The 26,626-nt window shown below is 42.5% G+C and overlaps 1 protein-coding gene across 1 annotated transcript; it reads left to right on the forward strand.

Annotated features, from left to right (window-relative positions):
* Positions 1-17,374: 17,374 nt before the first annotated feature.
* Positions 17,375-18,865, forward strand: LOC311326535 (fibroblast growth factor 20-like; the record flags this gene model as incomplete). Its single annotated transcript, XM_084459442.1, has 3 exons — positions 17,375-17,651; positions 18,196-18,299; positions 18,620-18,865. 3 exons carry the CDS (start codon positions 17,375-17,377, stop codon positions 18,863-18,865), a joined length of 627 nt encoding a protein of 208 aa, XP_084315568.1.
* Between the last annotated feature and the right edge of the window lie 7,761 nt (positions 18,866-26,626).

Genomic DNA, 26,626 nt, shown 5'->3' on the forward strand with positions numbered 1-26,626 from the left:
TAGTCGTAAAAAAACATTTGCACACCCTAATCTTTATTGTTAAGTACAAACTTCTGCGTCATTACTGACATAAACCTGTTCAATAGCCTGTCTCGTTATATTCAAGTCTCGTCATAATATGGGCGCTATAAAGCCTAATTTATACTTCATAAAACGGCTCATGGCTCTTGCATTGTCTTTAGCTTCCATTCCATGGAAAACAAATTGCTTGGCCTCCATTCATTGTGAACATTGTATAGGCCCAATCGATTAGCCTGTATTGTCCTGTAAATGCCACATCGAAGTATTTGCTAATGTAGCCTAATGTAGCCTAATCGACCATAATGTGCTAATCAAATGCAACTTGGTCATTTGAACGGAGCACATCGCTAAGGGACAGCTTACGATGGGTTCAGCCCGCCCTTAAAGTATCCCTTGTACCTTGGCTAAGAAGGCTCTGGGAAACAGCGCATTGGCTCCCTCCGCCCCGCCCCCTTATTGTGAAGATAAATGTTGTGATCATGCAGCTGACCTCACCAGCAGACCCAACATCGCTTGATCAAGATGAAGATCTCAACTGAGCAAAGTGAGCAGATCAAGACACTCCATCTGAACGGCTACTCCACCACACAGATAAGAGCGGTCTTGAATGCAATGGGGGTTGATGTGACCGCTAATTCAGTCCGGCGCCACTACAGCAAGTCACCTGTAGTGGCCAAACCCCGCAGGCCAAGGAAACTGACAAGGTACAGTAGACCTAGACTATAGACCTGTATTAGCCCTAGACTATAAATGCACACTAGCTGTCCGACATCTATCTATATTATATAAGGCACTGTTCTAATATAATTCATTGTATTTGTATATAGTCAGATCATGCAAACCATCAACGGACTTCTTGAAGCCGAGGACAAGCGGTCAGCCAGAGACATACAGAAAATCTTGCTGTCTGACCACAACACACACGTCTCTACCAAGACCATCGGGAAGGCTGCTAGAAGAATGGGGTGGAAATACGGAATGACTAGGTAAGGGAGTGCTTAATTGTGACTTATTTTGTGAAGGATTTTTATCCTTGGTTTAGTTAGATTGTCAAAGAACACGCTGAGTGGTCGCTCAAGCTGGTTTTAAACAAAGTACAATAGTTTATTCTATGTTACGATTCTGCAGAGTCGGACCCTCGCACAGGAAGTGAATCCAGGCAAGAGTGAGTTCACGGGAGGACGGGGTCTGTTTATACAGTGAAAGAGGAAGTGAAAGTTTCAGGGGGAAGACAGGGAAGTGATGTCACACAGGGAGGGATTTGTAGTTCTAACAGACTGATCTATGAGAACGAACTACAAAGTTTAGAATAACAGTCAAGGGGGAAAACAGAACACTTTGTTGAGACTTGAAATTCATTCACAATTCCCCACTTTGTGGATTAAATATCCACAACTATAATAGAAATGAAAGAATCAACAATGTGGAGTCAAATTATAAAATAGGCCTATCATAAAAATAATCCAACATCTTTGGCAAAAATCCTACTCTACACATATGGAAAGGAAGTAATCTATTTCTCCACTAGGTGGAGCATAATAAAGATTAACAAACTCAAAGTTATTTAACACACCAAGATAATTTTCTTCCCATATGCAATCACGTACCAAAACTCCTCACCTTAATTTGGCATAAGCAAGGTAAAAAGATAACATGATTATTAATCTAAGACATCATATATTCATGACTGAGTGGGAAAAAACCTCTTTGTTTTAGAGGAAAACCCTTAAATTCAAATTAGAACCAACAGATTATGTATCAAAATATTCCAAATAGTCAATGTCAATGGCACAGACATCATTAAGATCTTGAATTGAATTAATAGTAAATTTAACTTTTTCTATCATTATTTAGGCAGCATAGGCATATCTGGAACAGCATTTAAACATACACTTAAGAATATTTAAAAAAAATAATAACGATGAAGAACATACATACAACTGAAAACACACATATTTGAGAATATCCAGGACTTGCAAAAGCATTCCATTTAGGAACATTATCTAAGATCTGAATACCTTTATCGTTTGCTTCATGGAACTCAATGTAGCATTTGGATCTGAACTAATCGAACAGCAGATATAGCCAGTATTATCTCTAAGTGAAGTCTATTTTGTAGCACCATCTTTTTCATGTAATCCACTTCTTTAGCTAAGGCTGAAATTACTTGGTATTATGCGATCATGTGTCATGCGTTCATGAGAGAAATAATATACTGAAACTAAATTGAAAATTCGAGACAGCTCTATGGTGTCTAGTTTGATTGCTGATGAATTACTTGCATTTGAGTGTGATCAATCTTCTTAATCCTGGAAATTACATGAGCAAGATAACATTCATATGACACTGTTGCACTTTAAAGTTGAATACGCTATTTCCCTATAGCTCAAAAATACGCCATTTGGAATGGCTCTCTGAACCTTAATTTCACATCTCATAAATATGCTTAAAGGATTAACATGGTCATTTTCACTTTTTTTGAGTTTGAACGTGCTATTTGCACAATAGGACATTGAAGAAACACAATAAAAACATTAAATATATCCGTTTTGTCGTTTTTGAGAAACTGGAAGCGTAACATTTTCAGTCCAATTTGACTCGGGGTAAAAATACTCCGAATTCGTGACGTTTTTCCCATTCTTGGCGTCACCCTAAAGTTTGAAAATCCCGCCTCCACTCCCCTGCACCGCCTCCAACAGAAATCTGTCTGCCTCCCGCACCTGCTGTCTGCGCCGTTTCACCATCTATCCAACATGGTAAGGCAGCTCTGAACCCTTTCTCATCTTGAGAATAATTGAATAGTTGCAGTCTCTTAATTTTATATAATTTGTACGTTTTATAGGCCTAATTGTATTTGTGGTTGTCATACATATTGGGAAGTTTTCACCATGATCTCCGTGTCTGAGTAGCCAACCTAGCTACTGTTAGATAAACGAACCATAACGTTAGCTGTAATTGGCAACAGTTTTTAAAAAGCTGTCTGATCCAGCTAGCTATTTGTCTTTATCCAGCATGTTGACGTTAGCTAGCCTAATGTTTGGAATGTCAGCTAGCTGTGTTAATTATCCTAGCATGCTAAGCTCTCAATGCATTTGCTTTTGGTAACGTTAGCCCTCCAGTGCAATGGCAGAAACACAGCGCACCATACTGTACTCTTCCCTGGCATAAACACAGTGCACCATACTGTACTCTTCCCTGGCATAAACACAGTGCACCATACTGTACTCTTCCCTGGCATAAACACAGTGCACCATACTGTACTCTTCCCTGGCATAAAATCTACTTGCACCAGGTGCAAACTGTGCTGTAAGGTTTCCGAAGCGATAGCCTACCATAACTGTTGTGAGCGTGCTTTGTTGTATAGGCCAATAGTTATCCAAGTCAAAGTTGGATATAAGTCAGTTTGTCTCCACAAGAATCTCCCGATTATCTCTCGCTCAAACTTAATTCGATATAATGTAGACTTACTGATAAATAGCCTATTGTTGTAATTTATGCTGTTTTGCATATGCAAAATAACGATGCTATTACTAATCGCTTTTATAATTTGCCCCTTTTTCTTGTAGCCAGATCACTACATTTCCAATACTGGGACTTGAGGTCCAGTGGTCTCTTCAGGGCTCTGGAGGTGTGCAGGTCCTGGAGGACAGGTTGCAGCCAATGTCACCTAATGATATTATAAATGTTACAACACCGCCCTGTTTTATGAGAAAGTAGCCTATGTCTTAATTTAATGTCATGTTGTATGCGCAACAATTACCTCGGAAAATAAAGACGTAGTCCTACCCGTGCGGGTTTTTGTCATTTATTTATTCTCACATTGAGATCTTAACTTGATCAAACACACCTGCTGTGTACTGAATCGTTTGTCCTAAGGTCTTGTATTGCAGCGTTGTGATGCGCATATAGAGGCTACTGTGCTAAAATTATGACTACATTTCAGGGTGGGTGGAGGTGAAGATATTAAGTCAAGTTATGTTCCTTTCATAATTTACAACTCCAAATAATTGTAATTCTGCAAAACATTCTGAAAGTTGTGTAAGGCTTATCATCACTGTGGCATCTGCTCCACATAATGTTGATCATCCCAGCACCTCGATCCGACCCAACTTCAGGAAGCATTGCGCATTTTGGGATTAAACAGCTCCAGTAGATATATTCTATTAGAACCAGAGGGCATTACAATAACATTCAAAACGAGATCTATTGACTGCATGACCTGTTAGTCTCCAGACTCCGGAGTAGGCTATACCCCTTGACCGCTGCGCTCACGGAGTCTTGGTGCACGGCCCTCTGTCTCCAAACTCATCGATTATGTTGAATCGCTGCGCTACGCATGCAGTCTGCCACATATTAGTAGGATCAGTAGGCTAGCCTATATGTAGGCTACATCCCCAGCCCCTTTCTGCAAAATGTATTGTGTTGCCTTTGTATGTGAAATGAGCTATAATGATTTAATTGATCTGACCAATAATCAGTTATTGCAGTGGTATTCCGCTCGATTCCTTACATCACCACAACTGACAGATGTTGAACCCAGAACAGTAACGTTTCAGTGTTCAACTGGCTTTGTTGGACACCTACTAAGATAAATAACGTTAGACTGGTGAACAATGCGGATGTTATGTCGGTTTCACAGCGCAAATGATCTGTCTTCTGGTAAGACCCACAGTTGCAATTATTTGACTAACTAGGTCTATACTGTTCGTAGCTGGCTGAAAGCTATAAGTCTAATAGCCCAAGCCTCCAAGCTTGCGTGGCCGGCTGCAGGGTGCTTTTCCTCTGTCGCGGGGGAGACGTGTCGTCGTTATACCTTTATCGTACTTTTCCCAAATAGGCCTAATGCAAATTCGAGGATACGGCCTGTAGCGTGTATCTTTATAATGTTTGGGGGTTAATATAATATTACTTTGTAAATGCCCCTGGTAAGCAGCTAGAAAAATGGCTATTGATCTGGCTGTTGTGCGATCTAGCTCGTGTTGTCTAGCTCGGAGCGGTGGTAGCTATGGTAACGGGGCACACGCCTGTCAATCAGAATGATTCCAGTTGGTCATTTGCTCAGAGAACTGTCAATCAGTTGTTAATAATCACGCCCAGTTTTGAGTGAGTGAACTTTTTGAGTGGCAGATTCAGACCTCTAAAAACATGTTTTAAAAGAATTTGTATGGATGAATTCTGAAATAGTTAAACACATGTGTTTTGTTGTTGCCTAAAGATACCTGGAAAGTGTTATATTGAACCACCATGTTAATCCTTTAAAACATTAATTTGTCCTAATCTATGTGTTGTATCTGAAAATATTAATACATGCTGTGATATATTGAAGAGGTCACTTCAAATTGTTTAACTCGCTTTTCAAGTTCAGCCCTGTGGATGCAATTCTGTTAGGCTTCATTTTAAATACTTGGTTGATGTAGTTAGGTGCAGGGCAGTTAAACACAGTTAAACACAGTCCCCTGAGAATAGTCTGGAACAGCTCTACAAAGATCAACTTTATAATTATGAATTTTCAATACTTCTATACCCACTCTAAACTAAACTCCAGTCACAGTTTCAACAGTATAACCTGGAAATCTCTGTTGCTTTCAAATCTTATATATGTAGAATGTAGTATTTTCCATTCATCTTCGCTACCGTATAGACCCAACAGTCAAGTGGAGTGCAACATTCAAATAGGACAACCGCTTGTCCACGTTGCCATAACGATCCTGGGAAGGAGGTGACAGGCAAGGTCACTTCTTTCAATAGCTCCTCCTCAGAGGAAGCCACAGTGTGGTGGCCCATGATTGTGTTTTGCTGGAGTGGTGGTCAGAGTTGTCATCCTGACAGCAATGAGGAAAAGTAGTGCGTTATTCTTTGTCTGATTTCTCATCTGAGGAGACCAGAGAGTGAGCTTTCGCCCTGGTGGTGACACAGGGTATTGCATCTTGGTTGTTGAATCCTCGGGCCGGGTGCCTAGTCCTGGTTCGGAACCAGCCTGCAGTGGCTGGCGTGTACCCACAAAGTCCTCTCTGCTACGTCTGGGTTAGCAGCAGGAACTGGTACGGGCCCAGCCAACGGGCACTCTGGTTTCAGGTCTCTGCTCACAACCCATTGGCCTGGTTGGAAATGATGCAGGTCGGCTCTCTCAGGTCGACAGAGACCTGTGAATCCACAGATGAGAGACAGCATAGACAAAACAGGATATCACCGCAGCTTTTAGCAGCGGAGTTAGCAGCCATACTACCTATGGACACAGGATCAGAGGTTTCAATAGGAGCTTGGCCTTTGCCACCATCTTAAAATATCACACATTAAGTTTCTTCTTCAGCTCTGCATCTTGTTCTTTCAACTACTTTCTAATTTCCTTCAACTACAACCTCCTCACTACCTTCAATTCAACTTCCTCACTACCTTCAATCCAACTTCCTCACTACCTTCAATCCAACTTCCTCACTACCTTCAATCCAACTTCTTCATTACCTTCTTCACTACTACTACTAGTCTGTTTCATTAGCAACGACCAGTTAACGTGATAACATCCTTCACTCCCCCTCTTTTTTGAAACATGATCTGGTCAGTGTGCTAATTTGAAAACATAATGAAAGCATGGAAGATGCAGTATAGGTTATGCTAACTATGAAATGAGCATTCATTCAAAATCAGAGCGAGAGAGGAGAATATCTGAGAGGTTTGAGCGTGGCTTAATTGATCTCGTTCAATATGTTGAGTCATGTCTCTCTGCCTTCTGGAGGAGGAAGCAGAGTTAAGAACAGTGCATCTGTGAAATGTACAGTCAACAGTTCATTCTTATTAAAGCAGCAACCACGCTGTGTGTAGGTGCGATGTAAAAGATGAATAGACACAACATGCCGGACATTACAAAATCGCGTGCGCAGTGCTACTAGGTCTAAAACAGCACCAGTGGTAGCTGCCACTGATTTCAAGTAGGACCCAAGTCCTTTTAACAGAGTCAAGTCTTAAACAGGGTGTAGTCATTGTTAGAGCCAGTCGGCCTCGTCAGTCCATGTAATCTTGTCAAGTGGAGCTAGCTTTTGTCTAATGAGGGTTATGTCTGCAAAATCATGGGATGACTCTGCAGTAGCCTAGTCCCAAGCAGTGCATTTTTGTTTATTTATCATTATTAAGTGATCAAGGTAATTAACCTGCTCACGCACCAATTAGATTTAGTTCTTAGAAATTCTATGGCCATGTCCTAAAATAAAACAACATATTCGTATCATCAAACCATGAGTCCTTGTTTCTAACAAGAAATTGTTATTCAAAATAATCATTTAAAAAGGGGAGCGCAAACACATTATGTAAAACAACACTCTAAAGGTAAAAGCAAAAATTCCCTTAAATCAGGGTGAACAAATGGAAAAAATGCATTACTCAAACCAAAATAACATTAAATTAATAGCTTCATATGCGGTTCTTAAAGCCTGAACAAATATAATTATCTAAACCGTTCTCAAAAGAACACTAGGGGTGTTATAAGTTGAGCTCAATTTCAAATAACCACATTTCTGCGTTTGAGGACAGAGAGTTATGAGCACGCTTAGGACGTGATGGTTCCTTGGGTCTGACAACCGCTTTGTTACTATTCTTAAATTTAGCCTAGATCATATCTATCTCTTACCCACAGTCAGTTGGGCAACGTGGGGGTAAGGCGTTTGACCAGCGTCCCCACGAACCAAGGTGTCAGCCCATCTAAATGGGAAGTCGGTTACCCCGGTTGTATCCAATTCTTGGAGCAGCCTCCATCTCTCGTCCCGTGCCTGTGTCTACTCTGTAAACAAACTTCAGAAATAATACGTGACACATTTGTTTTACCATGCAGCTGTCTCTGTGGGCCATCAGACGCACAGACAGAGCTGCATGGGCAGTTTACATACAATAAAAGACAGACAAAATAAAAGACAGACAAAATGAAAGACAGACAAAATAAAAGACATTTCAATTTCTCACCACTCTTGTGGGTAACACCAGGTCTTAGAAATTATGCGCCGGAGGCACATAAACATAACAAAATAAATCATAGAACGCAGTTTTGATAAATTGGAGTGGTCTTTTTTTTTTTTTTTTTTTAAGAATATGTCCAATTAGTTAAACCCTCTAAGGGCTGGATGATATCAATTCCGTTGGATTCACACCTCCGAAAACTAGTTTGCAAAACAGATCTGAGCATATTAAGTTAACATGACAATACAGTGAATTGAGTTTGAAGTTAGCATCATCTAACACAACTTTAAGTGGCAGTCATTTTAAATTATTAAAATACTTGCGGTTCCAACCGGTTTGCCATTTATCCGGTAGTCCAGGAACGTCAATTCTCTGTAAAACTCAAAACCAATGAATGTGCATCTGAAATCAGTAAAACATGAAATCTTAAACAAAACAAAATTCTCAAAATTGGGTTGTCAGACAATATGTATCAGACTAAGATATTGGCAAATATGAATATTTTCTTTTTTCTCTTACCTTTACCCTTCCCCCCCCCCCCCCCCCCCCCCCCCCCGTGTCACGTACACCCTCACTCTCCCTAGCTTTCCCTACTGCACTGTCTACCTGTCCTACATCTAGTCAGGAACCACCTCCCTGTGGAGTATTAACAGAAGACTTTTGAAATTTAGCATATAGTCTACATGTCCTCTGTAAATGTCCTCTGCGGTTGCAAAAATAACAACTCTGATCAGATTTGTAAACCCTGCTGTTTTGTTGTGAATATCTCTGATTACTCTGATTATCTCTATAGCCTCCATCTTGTTTTTTCTGTACCCCCATTTGTAGTTGCTTAGTGCGAGCGATGTTGTTGAAATACCTACACTGTGCAGCTCGACTCACAGAGTCCCTTCTTATCTCAGCTTCACATTGTTCACTTAGCAGACGGATTATTGGCAAGCATAGTTTACCAAACTCATTAACCAGATGTCCAACAGAATCAGCAGAACCTGGACGGTCAACTTGTGAGTTAGAAGCAGAAACAAAGGGATGGGGCAGAGACACTGAAGTGTCAAATAGGTGACATGGGGTCACAGAGACATCAATTGGAGCGTGAGACAGCAGGAGGGTATGAAACAGGAGAAGCAACCATATGATCAATGGAAGAGGAACCAGAGGGAGGTGTCTCAGAAGAGTAATAACCTAGGGGGGCCGTTATTTCAGACATCCTTGTTTGGGGTAAGGGGGTTCCAAAAATAGTACCAGTTAACGGTAAGGGTGTTATCTGAGATGTAGCAGGCGTAGAGGTGACAGTTGGTTGAACAACAGGAAGGGACGTAACAGGAACAAGGAACGTGGCCTGAAACAACAAAACTCTTGTTTGGATAGGTGTCAGAACAGGAAGGGGGGCCTCCTGTATAGGGCCAGGATTGGGGGTTGGTTGAAACATTTTACATCTGCCTAGTAGATCATCCCTATCTGTCCCTTCACTATTCTCACACACATGCTTTCCTGTACTAAAAGTAGCTCCCATTTTAAAAGAAAATATGAGAACAAACAATGTAATAAAAAGTTACAGAAAAAAAACTAAACACGTTCAGTCAACCAAATTACTGCTGTGCTGAGAGATACTTTTTTATTTTTTATCCTGTTATATATTTTTTCCCCCAAAATGGCAGAATTCAGAAGCCAAATTGGTTGACCCTCAAGAAGAAGAGAAGAGGGAACAGGAAGTCTCTCTTTTTTTTTCTTTTCACACAAGCAGCAAAACAGGAAGTTAACCACGTGTGCACAGAGGGTAGAAGAACTAACTAACACATGGGCTAATCAACATGTGGATGAACCAGCTAGCATTGAAACAATAGAACAGAGAAGATAGCTAGTTTGTAGCTAGTTTTGAGCAGAACAAGAACAGTAGCCTAGCTAGAATGCAGCTAGCATGAAAATCAATCACAAATGTACACAAACCAAAACCCAGCATAAAACCAAAACATCCAGCATATACCATGGGTTTAACAGTAAAACAGGACCTCAAATCCCAAAACAAAAACAGATCTACCTTGGCGTGGACTCAAACATACAATGGACCAATATCTTAAGAAGCCTCAGCTTCACATGAAACAAAACGCAGCACAAACACACATCCAAGTCTACAAACAAAACGAAACAAATTAAGGATTACGTCGTAGGTACGACTACCTAGCTAACCCCCCCGGGGATTCCAAATAATCTTTCGAATTGAAACAGCCATCTTCGTGTCGTGCTCCTTCACAACAAGAGTAAACAGAAATAAATAAAAATAACGAGCCTAAGACAACAGGCTCTCACGCGCCGCGGCAACCCCCCACAACGCGGATCCCAAAACAATCAAAAGAGCAGGCTTTCCGAAAGTGAAACGTTGTGTAGTACTAAACACACCCGTTCTCAAAATGCACGCTTACAAAACCAACCCTGGTATATAGGTCTTTAAGCGGGCATGCGGCTCAAAAACCGACTTTCTAACCAGGACACGTGTGCGCGACACCGGCTCGAATAAACACTATTGTCTAAGTTATCACACAGCTGAACAAACAAAGGGACCACTCTAAACTAGGTTCAAACAACGTACAAGACTCACAGCAAGTTCCAGGCTGACTCGGGCCTCGGGGGAAAAACAGCACCAGCTAGATGTGTCCCCAAGATTGAACTCCCCCGTCCTTTGAGAAAAGCACGTCACGCGTCCGTGAATTCAGCCCAAAACAAACCGAAAGACCAGTTGTCGTCCCATTAGAACATTTTCGTCGCCATTATTGTGAAGGTTTTTTATCCTTGGTTTAGTTAGATTGTCAAAGAACACGCTGAGTGGTCGCTCAAGCTGGTTTTAAACAAAGTACAATAGTTTATTCTATGTTACGATTCTGCAGAGTCGGACCCTCGCACAGGAAGTGAATCCAGGCAAGAGTGAGTTCACGGGAGGACGGGGTCTTAGTTTATACAGTGAAAGAGGAAGTGACAGTTTCAGGGGGAAGACAGGGAAGTGATGTCACACAGGGAGGGATTTGTAGTTCTAACAGACTGATCTATGAGAACGAACTACAAAGTTTAGAATAACAGTCAAGGGGGAAAACAGAACACTTTGTTGAGACTTGAAATTCATTCACAATTTATTTAATGACATTGTATTGTCTCGGCTCGTAGGCTATGTGAATAATTTATGTCTAAAACGTATAGAAAAAAATGTACAGTAGGCTACAATATAACATGACGTCTGTTCTGTAGTTGGGTTCCCATGATCCGGGAGAAGAACAAAGAGCTTCGTTTGCTGCAGGCACAAGAGTGGATCGCGACGAGCGAGCGCTTCGAGGACGTCATCTTCACTGACGAAACGACAGTGTCCCTTGAGCGTTTCGCCCGGACCTGCTACTTGAAGAAAGGGAGAGCTTCCTTCAAGCCCAAACCGAAGCATCCCCTGAAGCTCCATGTCTGGGGTGGAATTTCTCGGCAGGGACGAGGACCGATGATGATTTTCGAAGGTAGCCTAGCTATTATTTAATCGTTGCGCGTTTTGCGGGCTATTATCCATTATGCTACATCTGTTGCTGTAGGTAGCCAATAATCTAATTATTTAGTGTTGTTCTTTTATTCAGGAATCATGAATGGCGACTACTTTAAGAACGAAATCATCACAATGGCTGCTGCACCGTACATCAAAAACAACTGGAATGGACCAACGCATCGTTTTTTTCAAGGTAGGCCATTGTAACGATGGGCTACACGCAAAGCACTCATTGAGTGAAAAATCTGTTGTTAAGCCTAAATTGGTGTGCCTAATATTTTTTCTCCCTTTATTTATGCAGACAACGACCCCAAGCACACTGCAGATAGAGCCTACATCGCTGCCGAGGGGATCAATTGGATCAAAACACCAGCAGAGTAAGTTGTTTATGTAATATTGCATATGTTGTTTACAAACTACCGGATAGTGAGGCGATGACTTCGGGACAGTGACGGTGGAGTGGCCTACTTTTTAATATATTTAGCCTAATTTATTATCTTTTCTCAAGATCTCCAGATCTGAACCCCATCGAGATGGTGTGGAACCAGTTGAAGACGTACATTCGGCGCACGGCAAAACCCAGCAACAGACAGGAGCTGATTCATGCCATTGAAACTTTCTGGTATGAGGTACTGGATGTGAAGACATGCAACAACTACATCAACCATCTCAAGAACGTGTTGCTGAAGATCGTCGAGGTTGCTGGTGGCCCGACAGGAATGTGACATCCCCCGGGACTCTGTAGCAGGCTACTGGTAGCCTACTAGTACACAGCTGTTTTTTTGTTTTGTGTATCTATTTCGATGTGTGTACATAGCCTTTTTTGCAAATAAATAAAAACAAAAACACAACATTGACCAACGGCATCTTATTTCATTCAAAATTTTGTGTGTGTATCGTGGTGCCCACAGGTGCCCCTGTGTCTGAAATGAAGGAATATGTCATGAGAACACTGCTAGCTAGCTAGTTAGCCTACTGTATTAAACCTCTACTTGTCCCGATACCTTGTTCCATATGAGTTAACAGATACAGACCCGAGGACAGTTACAGAGATGGATACTATAGATAGGCTTTGTTCGTAATAATTAAATTACAACCAGACAGAGAACAAGGAGTTTGAGTTCATAGATGTTAGCTAACTGGTACAGTAGTTAGCTAGCTAGCTGATCCCTGTGTCATGTGTTGTTTGTTTACGTTGCAGTCTAGCTTACAATAGCTTCTCACGCCGTTCACTACCATTCCACATTTTTTCTGATTTAAGGTCCCATGACGGTTTTGTCTTCCTGCTTCTGCCTAATCACTCCACAATACCACAATATCAATACAACGGTGTCATGTTTTACCGAAGCATAAGAAGAAGACGGTAGCTATCAGTGGCTAAAGCAGTTAGCTAATGTTAAGATCATTCCTGTAGCTGCTGCGTGCGAGACGTGCGAGTTCATCTCTGTTCCTGCCCGAGAAGCAGAAGTTGAACTAATAGCATCAAAATCAAAATAGCTACAGGAATCATCGTTGTAAAGTTAGCCATCTGGTTTTTAGCCACCGACAGCTACCATTAATATTATGGAAGCTGCTGTCGTGAGCTAACTTGCCATCATGGTCTTATCGTGCAGCTTCACAGGCTGCTATTAGCAGACAGCACTAAAGTTGACAAAATCACACTTGCACATCATTAGAATTCCAACCATTCATATGGGATTTATCATTAAACTAAACATGGAACCTGAATACTACCTGATATTTCAAACTGCTGCCATCAGTGATCGGCGCGTCTGCTTGTTTGCATCATGAATATCCAATGTAATCCAATATATGTAATGACATTCCATGTAGTGTCCCAAAACTGTTAAACCATTCCCTTTGTAGTTCACTATGAGTAGAAATACATAGGGAATAGGGAGTGAACCATTTCAAACACATCTCTGGTCAGCTCCGTTAGCCATCTCGTCTTGATGCCATGTTCCATATGAAAACACTCAGTTAGCCTACTGTATTAAACTTCTTCTTGTCCCGACACATGAGTTACCAGATATAGACCCGGCGACAGTTACAGAGATAGAAACTATAAATAGATAGGCTTTGTTCGTAATAATTAAATTACAACCAGACAGAGAACAAGGAGTTTGAGAATGGTAGGCTCATCTAATGTGCGAGATGAGCTACAGCAATGGGTCAATGAGTAGTATTACTGCGCCCCTATGGGCAGGCGAGCGGTGGTGCGGAATGCCGTAAAGCGCCTGTTAGAATACCGCGGGTCAAGTTACATTCTTATGTTCCCACATCTGTAAGTGTGAGCAGAGGGGAAAAAGGAAGGTTTAAAGGGAGACTTTTGGGCTTGTGTTGATGTTATTTGGATTTAATGCTTAATTTATTTGTGGACACCTTTCTAAGCTCTTTGTCAGTGTAGCTGGATACTAGCCCTTTTCTCCATTCAGTATTTCTGTTTCAGTCAGACAGTCATTGTGATTTCAGAGAAAATCTGGGCAATTAAAGTATTAAACTTAGTTTTAAGTATTAAACTTGCATGTCCCTGATTGTGCCCCTTTAAAATTGTCAAATAATAAGTCATTCTGTCCTTTTATTTTTTACATCCACAGAAGACCGCAGCTATCGGAAAGAAGCTGCGGCTGGCTTCAAAAAGAAGGAAGCATGGTTCTGCTGCAACGGTGAATTGATTAATTGAGTGATGTTATTTTAAAGCATGCATACGTGAAGTACTTCCCTATCTGGGCAGCAATACTGGGCAGCAATACATAATTAAAATCATTCTGAGAAGGAACTCTTTTTTCATTGTGCCATTTCGTTGTGCCATCTTCTAGGAGGAGGAGGACAAGGGGGTCAGCTCCCCTCCCTCAAAAAGGCCTTCAATGATTTACTGTGCCTCCATCGGTAAGACAGAACACAGTGTGTATGTGTGTGTGCTTGCAGGGGTGTAATACTATCTTAAATATACATCATACATATTCAATTGCATATTTCTGATGTGTTCACAGAAAACGTCCTGATGGACAGCCCTGTATTTGAGCAACCTGGTTCACTTCATCGGCTTCTTGAAGGAGACTCCTCCTGAGGGGTGTCGCCTCACAAAGGTCCGGATGGTGGCCGTCTTGCGGGCAATGAAGCAGCGATTCAGACCCTCAACCGGCACCTGGTGGTGCACCAGATACAGGTGAAAGCCCGCAAGGCGGCAACCATAACCCCTCGGGAGGATCTCAGAAGGTGCCAAGACCTTGCTCGGGACAAGATGGCAGAGTTGCTCCGTAAGTGTGCATTACTTTTGAGTCTCTCCCTCTCTGTCTCTCTCTCTCCCTATCTCGAATATGTATGTATCTCACTGTTCAATATGCTATAATGATAAGTCATACATGATTAAATGACAGATTCAGATGATCAGAGTTGCATGAATTGTATACGTACTTACTGGAAAAAGGCTGCATGGACCTCTGAATACCCTCATCAACAATGGCATCCTGAGTGAGAAAGAGGGAGGAAGAGAGATGAGACACGATAAGTGAGATAAACTATAGATTCAGATATTAACAATATCTTCTAGAAAATGTAAGCAGTTGCATAAATTGTAAACTCACTACTTACATAAAAAAGGATGCCTGTGAAGTCCACTCCAGTTAAAAGCAAAGTGCTTCTTTTCAAACAAATGAGGGCAACCTTTGATAGAGAGAGAGGGAGAAAAGGGGAGACAGAGAGAAAGGTGAGACTGAGACATTATAATTGATTGAGTTGATCACAGTACTGGTAATTACATGATCATAATACCTTTATCTTTACTGGAAAAGGCTGCATGACCCTCTGGATACTCTCAACAATAATATCCTGACAGAGAGAGAGGGGGGGGGGAGTGAGAGAGAGATGAGACATGATCAATGATCATTTTTAAATTATAAATGATTAAATGACAGATTCTAGAAAATATAAAAACATAGTTGCATGTATTGTATACTTACTTAGTGGAAAAGGCTGCATGGCCCTCTGAATACCCTCATCAACAATGGACAATGAACCACACAAGTTAGGGCCGGGCATCCTTTGAGAGACAGGGGAGGGGGGGTAATAATGAGTCACATGATCACACTATCTTCAGTCTAAAAAGCTGCTACATTATTATGAATAATTTTATAATAATAACAACAATTTCATATCAACTTACTATAAGTTTCCTCAGTAGCTCACTCTTCTCTGACACTTTGTCAATGACAGTGTCTGTGTGCAAAGCAACAAGAACGTCTTTTTCAGTGGCCATCAACATGAAGGCTTCCAATTTGCTGGCAGACAGCTGCTCCTCAGTCTGCTTTTGATATATTTCAGTGTTGAGAATGACTTTTTTCACCTAGCCCCTTAGTAACAGTCCTGAAAGGAGCTAGGCTTACCAGTCAACTGGCTGGTAAATTATCCATTACCAATAGATTTTTAGCAGCTAGCCATTGGCTAGTAAATGGCTAGGGTTAATTTTGGACCATGGCCACACACAGCTAACGTTAGCCTGCTCCTCTTTTTCTAAGAAGATATAACGTTAAGTAGCCCAGCAGCAGCAACACTGCTAGGCTAGGCCAGAATAGATAACGTTAGTAATAGCGCTAGTGCTAATTGCCAAGCTAACGTGCTAACGTTAGCACTACTAGTACTGACGTTATCTGGCTGGCCTAGACAAACAGTGTTAACGCTAGCTAGCTCAAACGTAGCTAGCTACGACCCGGTTTGCTTGGCAGGGAGGTGGGTAGCTAGATAATGCTAGCTAGCTGTACCTAGCTAATGCTAGCTGGCGCTAGCCAGCAGATAGCCGTCACCCATATTCATATTTAGCTATAGCTTCTTTTTTAGCTTTCAAATATATTTCCTTACCGTTTCAACTACACACTCCTCCTGCTCACTCTGTCCTTCCTCGGCCCTGTCATGTCTCTGTCCCTCCTCGGCTTCCCTGTCCTGCTCTCGGCCACCATGACCACCAGCCACCTCTCCTTCAAGTTCGTGTTCAACATGGTGTTGCTGCACAACGTCGGCTGAGGCTGTAGACGTTGAAGCAGCCCCTGGCGCAAACATATCAGTAATTTTTGCACATGTTGCAGCATCCGCCTCAAGACTTTTAATCTTTTTAGCTCGTAATTTCTCTGCGCCCCCCTTGCGCTTTGGTTTACTATACTTGTCCTTATCATGGATGTATTAGGTCCTTATACATCTTTCTCCATCCACTGACTTTTGGCTCTCTAACGGCCCACGCAAATGACACCTGAAACTAACAGAGGGAGGGGTGGGGCCTACATATGATTGGGCCAGCCCAGTGTCAGTATAGAAAATGGACCAATGGGCCGCTGTCCCTGCTCTATGGGCCGTTCGTTAGCCCCCAAAGACATTTTATTTTTTATTTTTATTGTAGATCGGCCCACAAGTAGGTTCGGCCCACCGGGCATTTGCCCGGTACGCCACATGGCCAGTCCAGCCCTGACCTCCAGAGGTTTCTCACCTGCGCCGAGGTTAGTAGCAGACCCCCTCATCCTCTGAATGGACTCTGGAAGCTAGATTTCCATCACCCCGTCATACAACATTTAGATTTATTTGGACTTGATAGTGCTTCAGTGCCCCGTGTGACGGCTGAGGGAACCGGTCTGCGCCTCAGCTGATGAAGACGCCCAGCGGTGATATTTGCGCAAGAACTGTGGTTTATAAAACAAATGCCGAGAGATTCGCGCAAGGTGTCCATGTCCACGGAGGCAACCCCGATGCGCCAGCCTCAGCACGGGAGGGCATGTGCTCAGTAACGGGTGTGAATGTAAACATGCAATAGGCGACAGTGGCAACCAGGTACGACGCAAGAACGCTCCCTCCGGACCTCCACTGAACTTTACCCGCATCAGCACTGAGGCGCCGCCGGGAGGATCCGCGATGGCAGCCCTGGGTGAGGTAGGAAGCTTCCTGCACGGAATCGACGGTGTCGGACACGTCGGGTCCCCCTTTCTCCTGACGCCTCTCGGGGACAGTCCCACGCTGCTGAGCGAGCACCTCATCCCCGGGGAGAGGCTGTCCCGGAGCACCACCGCGGATTTGACTCACCTGAAAGGAATCCTGCGGAGAAGACAGTTATATTGTAGAACTGGATTTCATCTGGAGATACTTCCTGATGGCACTGTGCAAGGGACAAGAAAGGACCACAGCCGGTTCGGTAAGAAACCGTTTATTAACACATTATTAGACAGCCAATAGCAGAATGATAGTTAAGCAAATTATAATAGCCCACTATTATTAGCCTATAATTAAACTTAGATGTTATTAGTCTTGTTATTATTTATGTGTATATATGGGCTGATCGTCATCATGATTGTAACACATCCATGCCCTCAAAATGTGAATCCTTCAAATACTAGGCTATTTATTAATAGTAGGCTAATAATAGGCCCAATAATCTGAATCGTAATAATCATAACCAGAATAACAATAATACACTTTATTTGCAATGCACCGTTCGTACAGAAATGCAGCTCAAAGTGCTTTACAACAATAACATTTTGTTTCTTGAAAAAAAAACTGATCCCTAGCCTACATGGAAACGTTACCATCTAAAAAAAAAAAAAAAAAGGAGAAGAAGAAGAAGAAAATATACAGTAACTGTGTAAATCCTAACGGCAGACGGCAGCTGCTCGCGCTGTAGTGGGGATAGTGTTGAGAATGCCGAGGATACCCAGAACAACTGTTTTATTCTTCTCCAGGTATTTTGGAATTTATAAGCCTTGCTGTTGGATTGATAAGCATACGAGGGGTGGACAGTGGCCTGTATCTGGGGATGAATGACAAGGGAGAGCTGTATGGTTCTGTAAGTATGACTTATATATATACTTATATATTATTATATATTGTGTTTGTGTTCATGCACTGTGTCAGGTCTCTGCTGAGGATTTGTATTGGACATTTATTGGCTGGTATTTGTTGTCCATTAGAAGTGCCAGTAGGTGGCAGAAGTCAGGTATTTTAGTGCCAGTCTCGCTGATACAGTTTAGTTTGGGTTTTGTCTGGAACATTATTTAACAACAAACAAAGACAGATTTCCTTCCACACATCTTCATCATATCTCATTCTCAACCAGTAGTTTGTGTGTGTCTGCATGAGATCACATTGTATGCCCCCCCCCCCCAGGAGAAACTGACGGCTGAGTGCGTGTTCAGGGAGCAGTTTGAGGAGAACTGGTACAACACCTACTCTTCCAGCCTGTACCAGCATGGGGACAAAGGGACTCGCTACTTCGTGGCTCTGAACAAGGACGGCACGCCCCGGGACGGGACCAAGTCCAGGAGGCACCAGAAGTTCACCCACTTCCTGTCGCGGCCCGTGGACCCGGAGAGGGTGCCGGAGCTGTACCGCGAGATCCTGGGCCACAGCTGAGGCCGGCCAGCCCCGGTCCCAGGTCAGGAATAGCTGCTGAAGCCACGGCGGCGGCCCTCACGGGGGAACCAGGGATGTGCCCACCCCCCGCCGCCCCCTGCCTGGCTGACTGGGCTGAGCTGGACAGGGGGAGCAGGCCCAGCAGGGGGGGGGGGGAGGAAGGCTCCGCGCGGGGGCCTCCCCTCGGAATGCACGGCCGGCTCCCAGCGGGGCCAGGAAGACAGTCTAGAATGTCTGACATTGTCAACCCGCACGCCGGGCATGAGGGGGCCGTTTGTTTCCAGGGGCCAGCCGGGCTGGGAGGAGCCGTGTGGAATAGGAGAAGCTGGAGGAAGAGGATCAGAGAGAATGGGGATGCTGACGGGGCGGCAGGCGGGCGGGCGGGCGAGCTTCTCGATGGACAGGCGGCGTCTCCTCTTGTCTGACTCTGTGTGGAGAACGGGGAGGAAACTTCTGGAAGTGTCCGTTGGACAGAAGAGTCAATTCAATAGTCTGTTCTATTAAAGAAAGGGATGTTTTCATTTGACTACTAGATATAGTATGTGTTCGTGAGCCTTACGTTTTCAGAAGGACTTTGAAGGAATTCAACCATTTGGTTTGTTTCAACTGTTTTTTTTTTTTACTTGTGACTAGGCTAATGCAGAAAGGAGCTGATGTCACAGGGATCCATGTTTTATTTATTCATTTTTAGATCCATATTTATGTTATATATTTATTTATTTGAGAATATATTTTTGCAGTTCAATATATGCAGTGTAGAAAAACCACTAGAAATTGTATTCATAGTACATCAAGTTTAAAACACTGTATGTATTTTAATCTGAGAGAAAAGCTTTCTCATATTACTCAACAAAGTGGCCTGGAGTAACATTTCCCTAGCATGAAAAATGTTAATTATTTTCTGGAGCGTACATGAGTAGAATATGAAGCCATTAAGTCTTCATTGTAGTCAGTGAATTCACTCTCGCTTTGTGTTACAGAAATGTGCATACTTCTAAAATTCAATAATGTGTGACCACGTCTGCTTTATATTCAATTAGGAATGAAGATGGTACAGGTTGAAGTAGGTCGGCTAATCTGTAGTCATTCCTATCAACAGTCAACATTACAGAATAAAATATTATTTTGTATTTGGATTCATATTCGGAGCTGTTCTGCCATTCCCATTTTCTTTATATTCCTGTGTACATTAGACAGACCAATTGGGAAAGATTTTAAAGACCCAATAATTGTTTAACAGCCTTTTAACATTTCAAATCTTTCCAAAGCAGTGTACATTGTGGTTGGCAATGTTTTCCTTTTCAATTTGGCAAGTTCAAACATATAAACTCACTCACAAGATCAAAGTTGTGTTTCGTTCTGATTGCCGTTATATTAACGTAGGTACGACTACCTAGCTAACCCCCCCGGGGATTCCAAATAATCTTTCGAATTGAAACAGCCATCTTCGTGTCGTGCTCCTTCACAACAAGAGTAAACAGAAATAAATAAAAATAACGAGCCTAAGACAACAGGCTCTCACGCGCCGCGGCAACCCCCCACAACGCGGATCCCAAAACAATCAAAAGAGCAGGCTTTCCGAAAGTGAAACGTTGTGTAGTACTAAACACACCCGTTCTCAAAATGCACGCTTACAAAACCAACCCTGGTATATAGGTCTTTAAGCGGGCATGCGGCTCAAAAACCGACTTTCTAACCAGGACACGTGTGCGCGACACCGGCTCGAATAAACACTATTGTCTAAGTTATCACACAGCTGAACAAACAAAGGGACCACTCTAAACTAGGTTCAAACAACGTACAAGACTCACAGCAAGTTCCAGGCTGACTCGGGCCTCGGGGGAAAAACAGCACCAGCTAGATGTGTCCCCAAGATTGAACTCCCCCGTCCTTTGAGAAAAGCACGTCACGCGTCCGTGAATTCAGCCCAAAACAAACCGAAAGACCAGTTGTCGTCCCATTAGAACATTTTCGTCGCCATTATTGTGAAGGTTTTTTATCCTTGGTTTAGTTAGATTGTCAAAGAACACGCTGAGTGGTCGCTCAAGCTGGTTTTAAACAAAGTACAATAGTTTATTCTATGTTACGATTCTGCAGAGTCGGACCCTCGCACAGGAAGTGAATCCAGGCAAGAGTGAGTTCACGGGAGGACGGGGTCTTAGTTTATACAGTGAAAGAGGAAGTGACAGTTTCAGGGGGAAGACAGGGAAGTGATGTCACACAGGGAGGGATTTGTAGTTCTAACAGACTGATCTATGAGAACGAACTACAAAGTTTAGAATAACAGTCAAGGGGGAAAACAGAACACTTTGTTGAGACTTGAAATTCATTCACAATTTATTTAATGACATTGTATTGTCTCGGCTCGTAGGCTATGTGAATAATTTATGTCTAAAACGTATAGAAAAAAATGTACAGTAGGCTACAATATAACATGACGTCTGTTCTGTAGTTGGGTTCCCATGATCCGGGAGAAGAACAAAGAGCTTCGTTTGCTGCAGGCACAAGAGTGGATCGCGACGAGCGAGCGCTTCGAGGACGTCATCTTCACTGACGAAACGACAGTGTCCCTTGAGCGTTTCGCCCGGACCTGCTACTTGAAGAAAGGGAGAGCTTCCTTCAAGCCCAAACCGAAGCATCCCCTGAAGCTCCATGTCTGGGGTGGAATTTCTCGGCAGGGACGAGGACCGATGATGATTTTCGAAGGTAGCCTAGCTATTATTTAATCGTTGCGCGTTTTGGGGGCTATTATCCATTATGCTACATCTGTTGCTGTAGGTAGCCAATAATCTAATTATTTAGTGTTGTTCTTTTATTCAGGAATCATGAATGGCGACTACTTTAAGAACGAAATCATCACAATGGCTGCTGCACCGTACATCAAAAACAACTGGAATGGACCAACGCATCGTTTTTTTCAAGGTAGGCCATTGTAACGATGGGCTACACGCAAAGCACTCATTGAGTGAAAAATCTGTTGTTAAGCCTAAATTGGTGTGCCTAATATTTTTTCTCCCTTTATTTATGCAGACAACGACCCCAAGCACACTGCAGATAGAGCCTACATCGCTGCCGAGGGGATCAATTGGATCAAAACACCAGCAGAGTAAGTTGTTTATGTAATATTGCATATGTTGTTTACAAACTACCGGATAGTGAGGCGATGACTTCGGGACAGTGACGGTGGAGTGGCCTACTTTTTAATATATTTAGCCTAATTTATTATCTTTTCTCAAGATCTCCAGATCTGAACCCCATCGAGATGGTGTGGAACCAGTTGAAGACGTACATTCGGCGCACGGCAAAACCCAGCAACAGACAGGAGCTGATTCATGCCATTGAAAATTTCTGGTATGAGGTACTGGATGTGAAGACATGCAACAACTACATCAACCATCTCAAGAACGTGTTGCCGAAGATCGTCGAGGTTGCTGGTGGCCCGACAGGAATGTGACATCCCCCGGGACTCTGTAGCAGGCTACTGGTAGCCTACTAGTACACAGCTGTTTTTTTGTTTTGTGTATCTATTTCGATGTGTGTACATAGCCTTTTTTGCAAATAAATAAAAACAAAAACACAACATTGACCAACGGCATCTTATTTCATTCAAAATTTTGTGTGTGTATCGTGGTGCCCACAGGTGCCCCTGTGTCTGAAATGAAGGAATATGTCATGAGAACACTGCTAGCTAGCTAGTTAGCCTACTGTATTAAACCCAAGCCCCCAGGAATCGAAATCTAAAGTGAAGGCCTATTGAACCGCGCCATCTTGGCTAGATTTGTAGTCACTTGGCTATTTCCGGTTACTTTTGACTTGCGCAGTTGAGCTTCTCTGGCCGACGCGCGTCCACGAAAAAGTTCACATTTCTCTGAAATGTAGACGCGCGTTCCCGGCTCTCCCCGCTTTGATTTAGCAATGAAAACCGGCTTGCATATTAACCTGTTTTTGTCAAATATATCAATTGGAGAAATTATTTTTTGATCCTGGCATCTTAGTTTTAACAAGTTAAATATAATTGAACATGTTTTGTTTGCTAGTAGATGGTATTCATTCCGTTCGCGATAACGTTATTGCAGCCAGGCTAAATTCCTCCAGGGAGCCAGTGACAGGCGAGTTGAAGAGCTTCACTCCCCGCCAGCAGGAGCTCTGGCCGCGGCTACCGCATCTCGGAAAACCCGCTGAGTTCGTGGCTGCTATTTCACACTCGCCCTTGATCAATCCCAATACCGATCCATGGTAATAATGAATCAATCGTTCAGATCAGATCGGCAGTGCTGCATGCATGTTACAACATCATTGTTAGCTTTATTAACATAACCATAGCCTACATTTATCTCTCTAACGTTAGGCTTAACGCTAACACCAGTCTTACACCAGTCGGCCATTCGATAGCTGGAAGCGGTCAACGCCAACGTTGACTGAAAACACCCAAACTCAGTGTATCGTTTCATCTTCATGCTACACATCAACTCCTTTACATTGTATGTGAATAAATTCCTGTTATTCTAAAAATATCCCATTTCTGTCCATTCCTGGAAAAGGCTAATAATTGCTGTCAAATGATCACTCCAGTTTATCACCGTATCCCACTACCATTTCAACTATGCACAGGAGGTTGTCTTGTGGTCATTTTCATTAAAAAATGATTAGCCTGATCAGTTTGTTGTATGTATTAAGCCCTTTTTGAGCGGTATGCTTGTATTAATAGCTTATAGCTTGCCATATTCACCAACCTTGGGACCTCAGAAATAGGGAGCATTTCCAAACCAAATTGCGGGGGGGGGGGGGGGGGGGAAGCATTACAAATTAGACATTAAAAGCATTAAAACGAAATGTGAAACATTATATATATATATATATATGTGTGTATGGAGCAATTGTTTTTAATGTCCGACTTTTGTCTGTGCTGTTCAGTAAATGTGCATCTGTCCTAATTTATTGTAGCCTATCTACTACACAACCTAGTTCAAATTTATGAATCTCCCGCGGAAGTCAGGAGGGTTGGCAAGTAGGATATGGTCACTGCTCCCCAGTAAAATTGAATAATTGAGGGGTTACTTACAGTACAAAAAAGTACAGCATTTGTAGAACTCGGATGATACTACATAAATTGCCATGCAAAGCCAGAGACTGTTGCTTGTAGACGACAAGACTGCTGTAACCATTCAAATGTGGAGGCTACACTGCATTGAAGGTGGGTTGGCTTACTTGACACAGAACACAGAAAACGGACACCACAAAAAAGGGCTTAAAGCAGGTCCTAAACAGCAGCAGGTCTGGTTGAGGTGTGAACTGGTCTCCTAAAAATGGCTTGAGCTGTGAGGATAAGAGGAGGCACACTGTTTCTGTTATTACATTTCAATAATAGAATATGACACACAAAACACAAACCACATACATACACACATACACATACAAAGGCCCGTCTTGGTTTAAAGCCCACTCACCAACGTCAAGGTGCAAGCCTATCGAGTGGGAACACGAGACCAATCACGAACAGGACAAACTCAGACGGGACAACACAGCATACAAATAATCGAGGAATATACACAACATCTAAATATAAGACCAAATTTTCTTAAACTATTGGAGACTTGGAAATAACAACTAGGCCTACATGAAGACTTTCACAGTTTCAGACTGCTGTAACCATTAAAGTTTGGAGTAGGCTGCATAAGCTTACACTTAACAATGCACACACACAAAACGCTCAAAAAGGGCTTAATACATACAACAAACTGATCAGGCTAATCATTTTTTAATGAAAATGACCACAAGACAACCTCCTGTGCATAGTTGAAATGGTAGTGGGATACGGTGATAAACTGGAGTGATCTTTTGACAGCAATTATTAGCCTTTTCCAAGAATGGACAGAAATGGGATATTTTTAGAATAACAGGAATTTATTCACATACAATGTAAAGGAGTTGATGTGTAGCATGAAGATGAAACGATACACTGAGTTTGGGTGTTTTCAGTCAACGTTGGCGTTCACCGCTTCCAGCTATCGAATGGCCGACTGGTGTGATGGATAGCCTAACGTTAGAGAGATAAATGTAGGCTATTATGTTAATAAAGCTAACAATGATGTTGTAACATGCATGCAGCACTGCCGATCTGATCTGAACGATTGATTCATTATTACCATGGATCGGTATTGGGATTGATCAAGGGCGAATGTGAAATAGCAGCCACGAACTCAGCGGGTTTTCCGAGATGCGGTAGCCGCGGCCAGAGCTCCTGCTGGCGGGGAGTGAAGCTCTTCAACTCGCCGGTCACTGACTCCCTGGAGGAATTTAGCCTGGCTGCAATAACGTTATCGCGAACGGAATGAATACCATCTACTAGCAAACAAAACATGTTAAATTATATTTAACCTGTTAAAACTAAGATGCCAGGATCAAAAAATAATTTCTCCAATTGATATATTTGACAAAAACAGGTTAATATGCAAGCCGGTTTTCATTGCTAAATCAAAGCGGGGAGAGCCGGGAACGCGCGTCTACATTTCAGAGAAATGTTAACTTTTTCGTGGACGCGCGTCGGCCAGAGAAGCTCAACTGCGCAAGTCAAAAGTAACCGGAAGGCCAGAAAAGCACAACTGCGCAAGTCAAAAGTAACCGGAAATAGTCAAATGACTACAAATTTTGCCAAGATGGCGCGGTTCAATAGGGCTTCATTGTTGATAGCGGCCAGTGAATGGAGTGGCTGTATCCAGTTTATATAATACATCCATGATTAAACCTCTACTTGTCCCGATACCTTGTTCCATATGAGTTAACAGATACAGACACGAGGACAGTTACAGAGATGGATACTATAGATAGGCTTTGTTCGTAATAATTAAATTACAACCAGACAGAGAACAAGGAGTTTGAGTTCATAGATGTTAGCTAACTGGTACAGTAGTTAGCTAGCTAGCTGATCCCTGTGTCATGTGTTGTTTGTTTACGTTGCAGTCTAGCTTACAATAGCTTCTCACGCCGTTCACTACCATTCCACATTTTTTCTGATTTAAGGTCCCATGACGGTTTTGTCTTCCTGCTTCTGCCTAATCACTCCACAATACCACAATATCAATACAACGGTGTCATGTTTTACCGAAGCATAAGAAGAAGACGGTAGCTATCAGTGGCTAAAGCAGTTAGCTAATGTTAAGATCATTCCTGTAGCTGCTGCGTGCGAGACGTGCGAGTTCGTCTCTGTTCCTGCCCGAGAAGCAGAAGTTGAACTAATAGCATCAAAATCAAAATAGCTACAGGAATCATCGTTGTAAAGTTAGCCATCTGGTTTTTAGCCACCGACAGCTACCATTAATATTATGGAAGCTGCTGTCGTGAGCTAACTTGCCATCATGGTCTTATCGTGCAGCTTCACAGGCTGCTATTAGCAGACAGCACTAAAGTTGACAAAATCACACTTGCACATCATTAGAATTCCAACCATTCATATGGGATTTATCATTAAACTAAACATGGAACCTGAATACTACCTGATATTTCAAACTGCTGCCATCAGTGATCGGCGCGTCTGCTTGTTTGCATCATGAATATCCAATGTAATCCAATATATGTAATGACATTCCATGTAGTGTCCCAAAACTGTTAAACCATTCCCTTTGTAGTTCACTATGAGTAGAAATACATAGGGAATAGGGAGTGAACCATTTCAAACACATCTCTGGTCAGCTCCGTTAGCCATCTCGTCTTGATGCCATGTTCCATATGAAAACACTCAGTTAGCCTACTGTATTAAACTTC

This window comes from Borostomias antarcticus (genome assembly GCF_949987555.1).
Source record: "Borostomias antarcticus genome assembly, chromosome: 28".
In the NCBI taxonomy this organism is placed as follows: Eukaryota; Metazoa; Chordata; class Actinopteri; order Stomiiformes; family Stomiidae; genus Borostomias; species Borostomias antarcticus.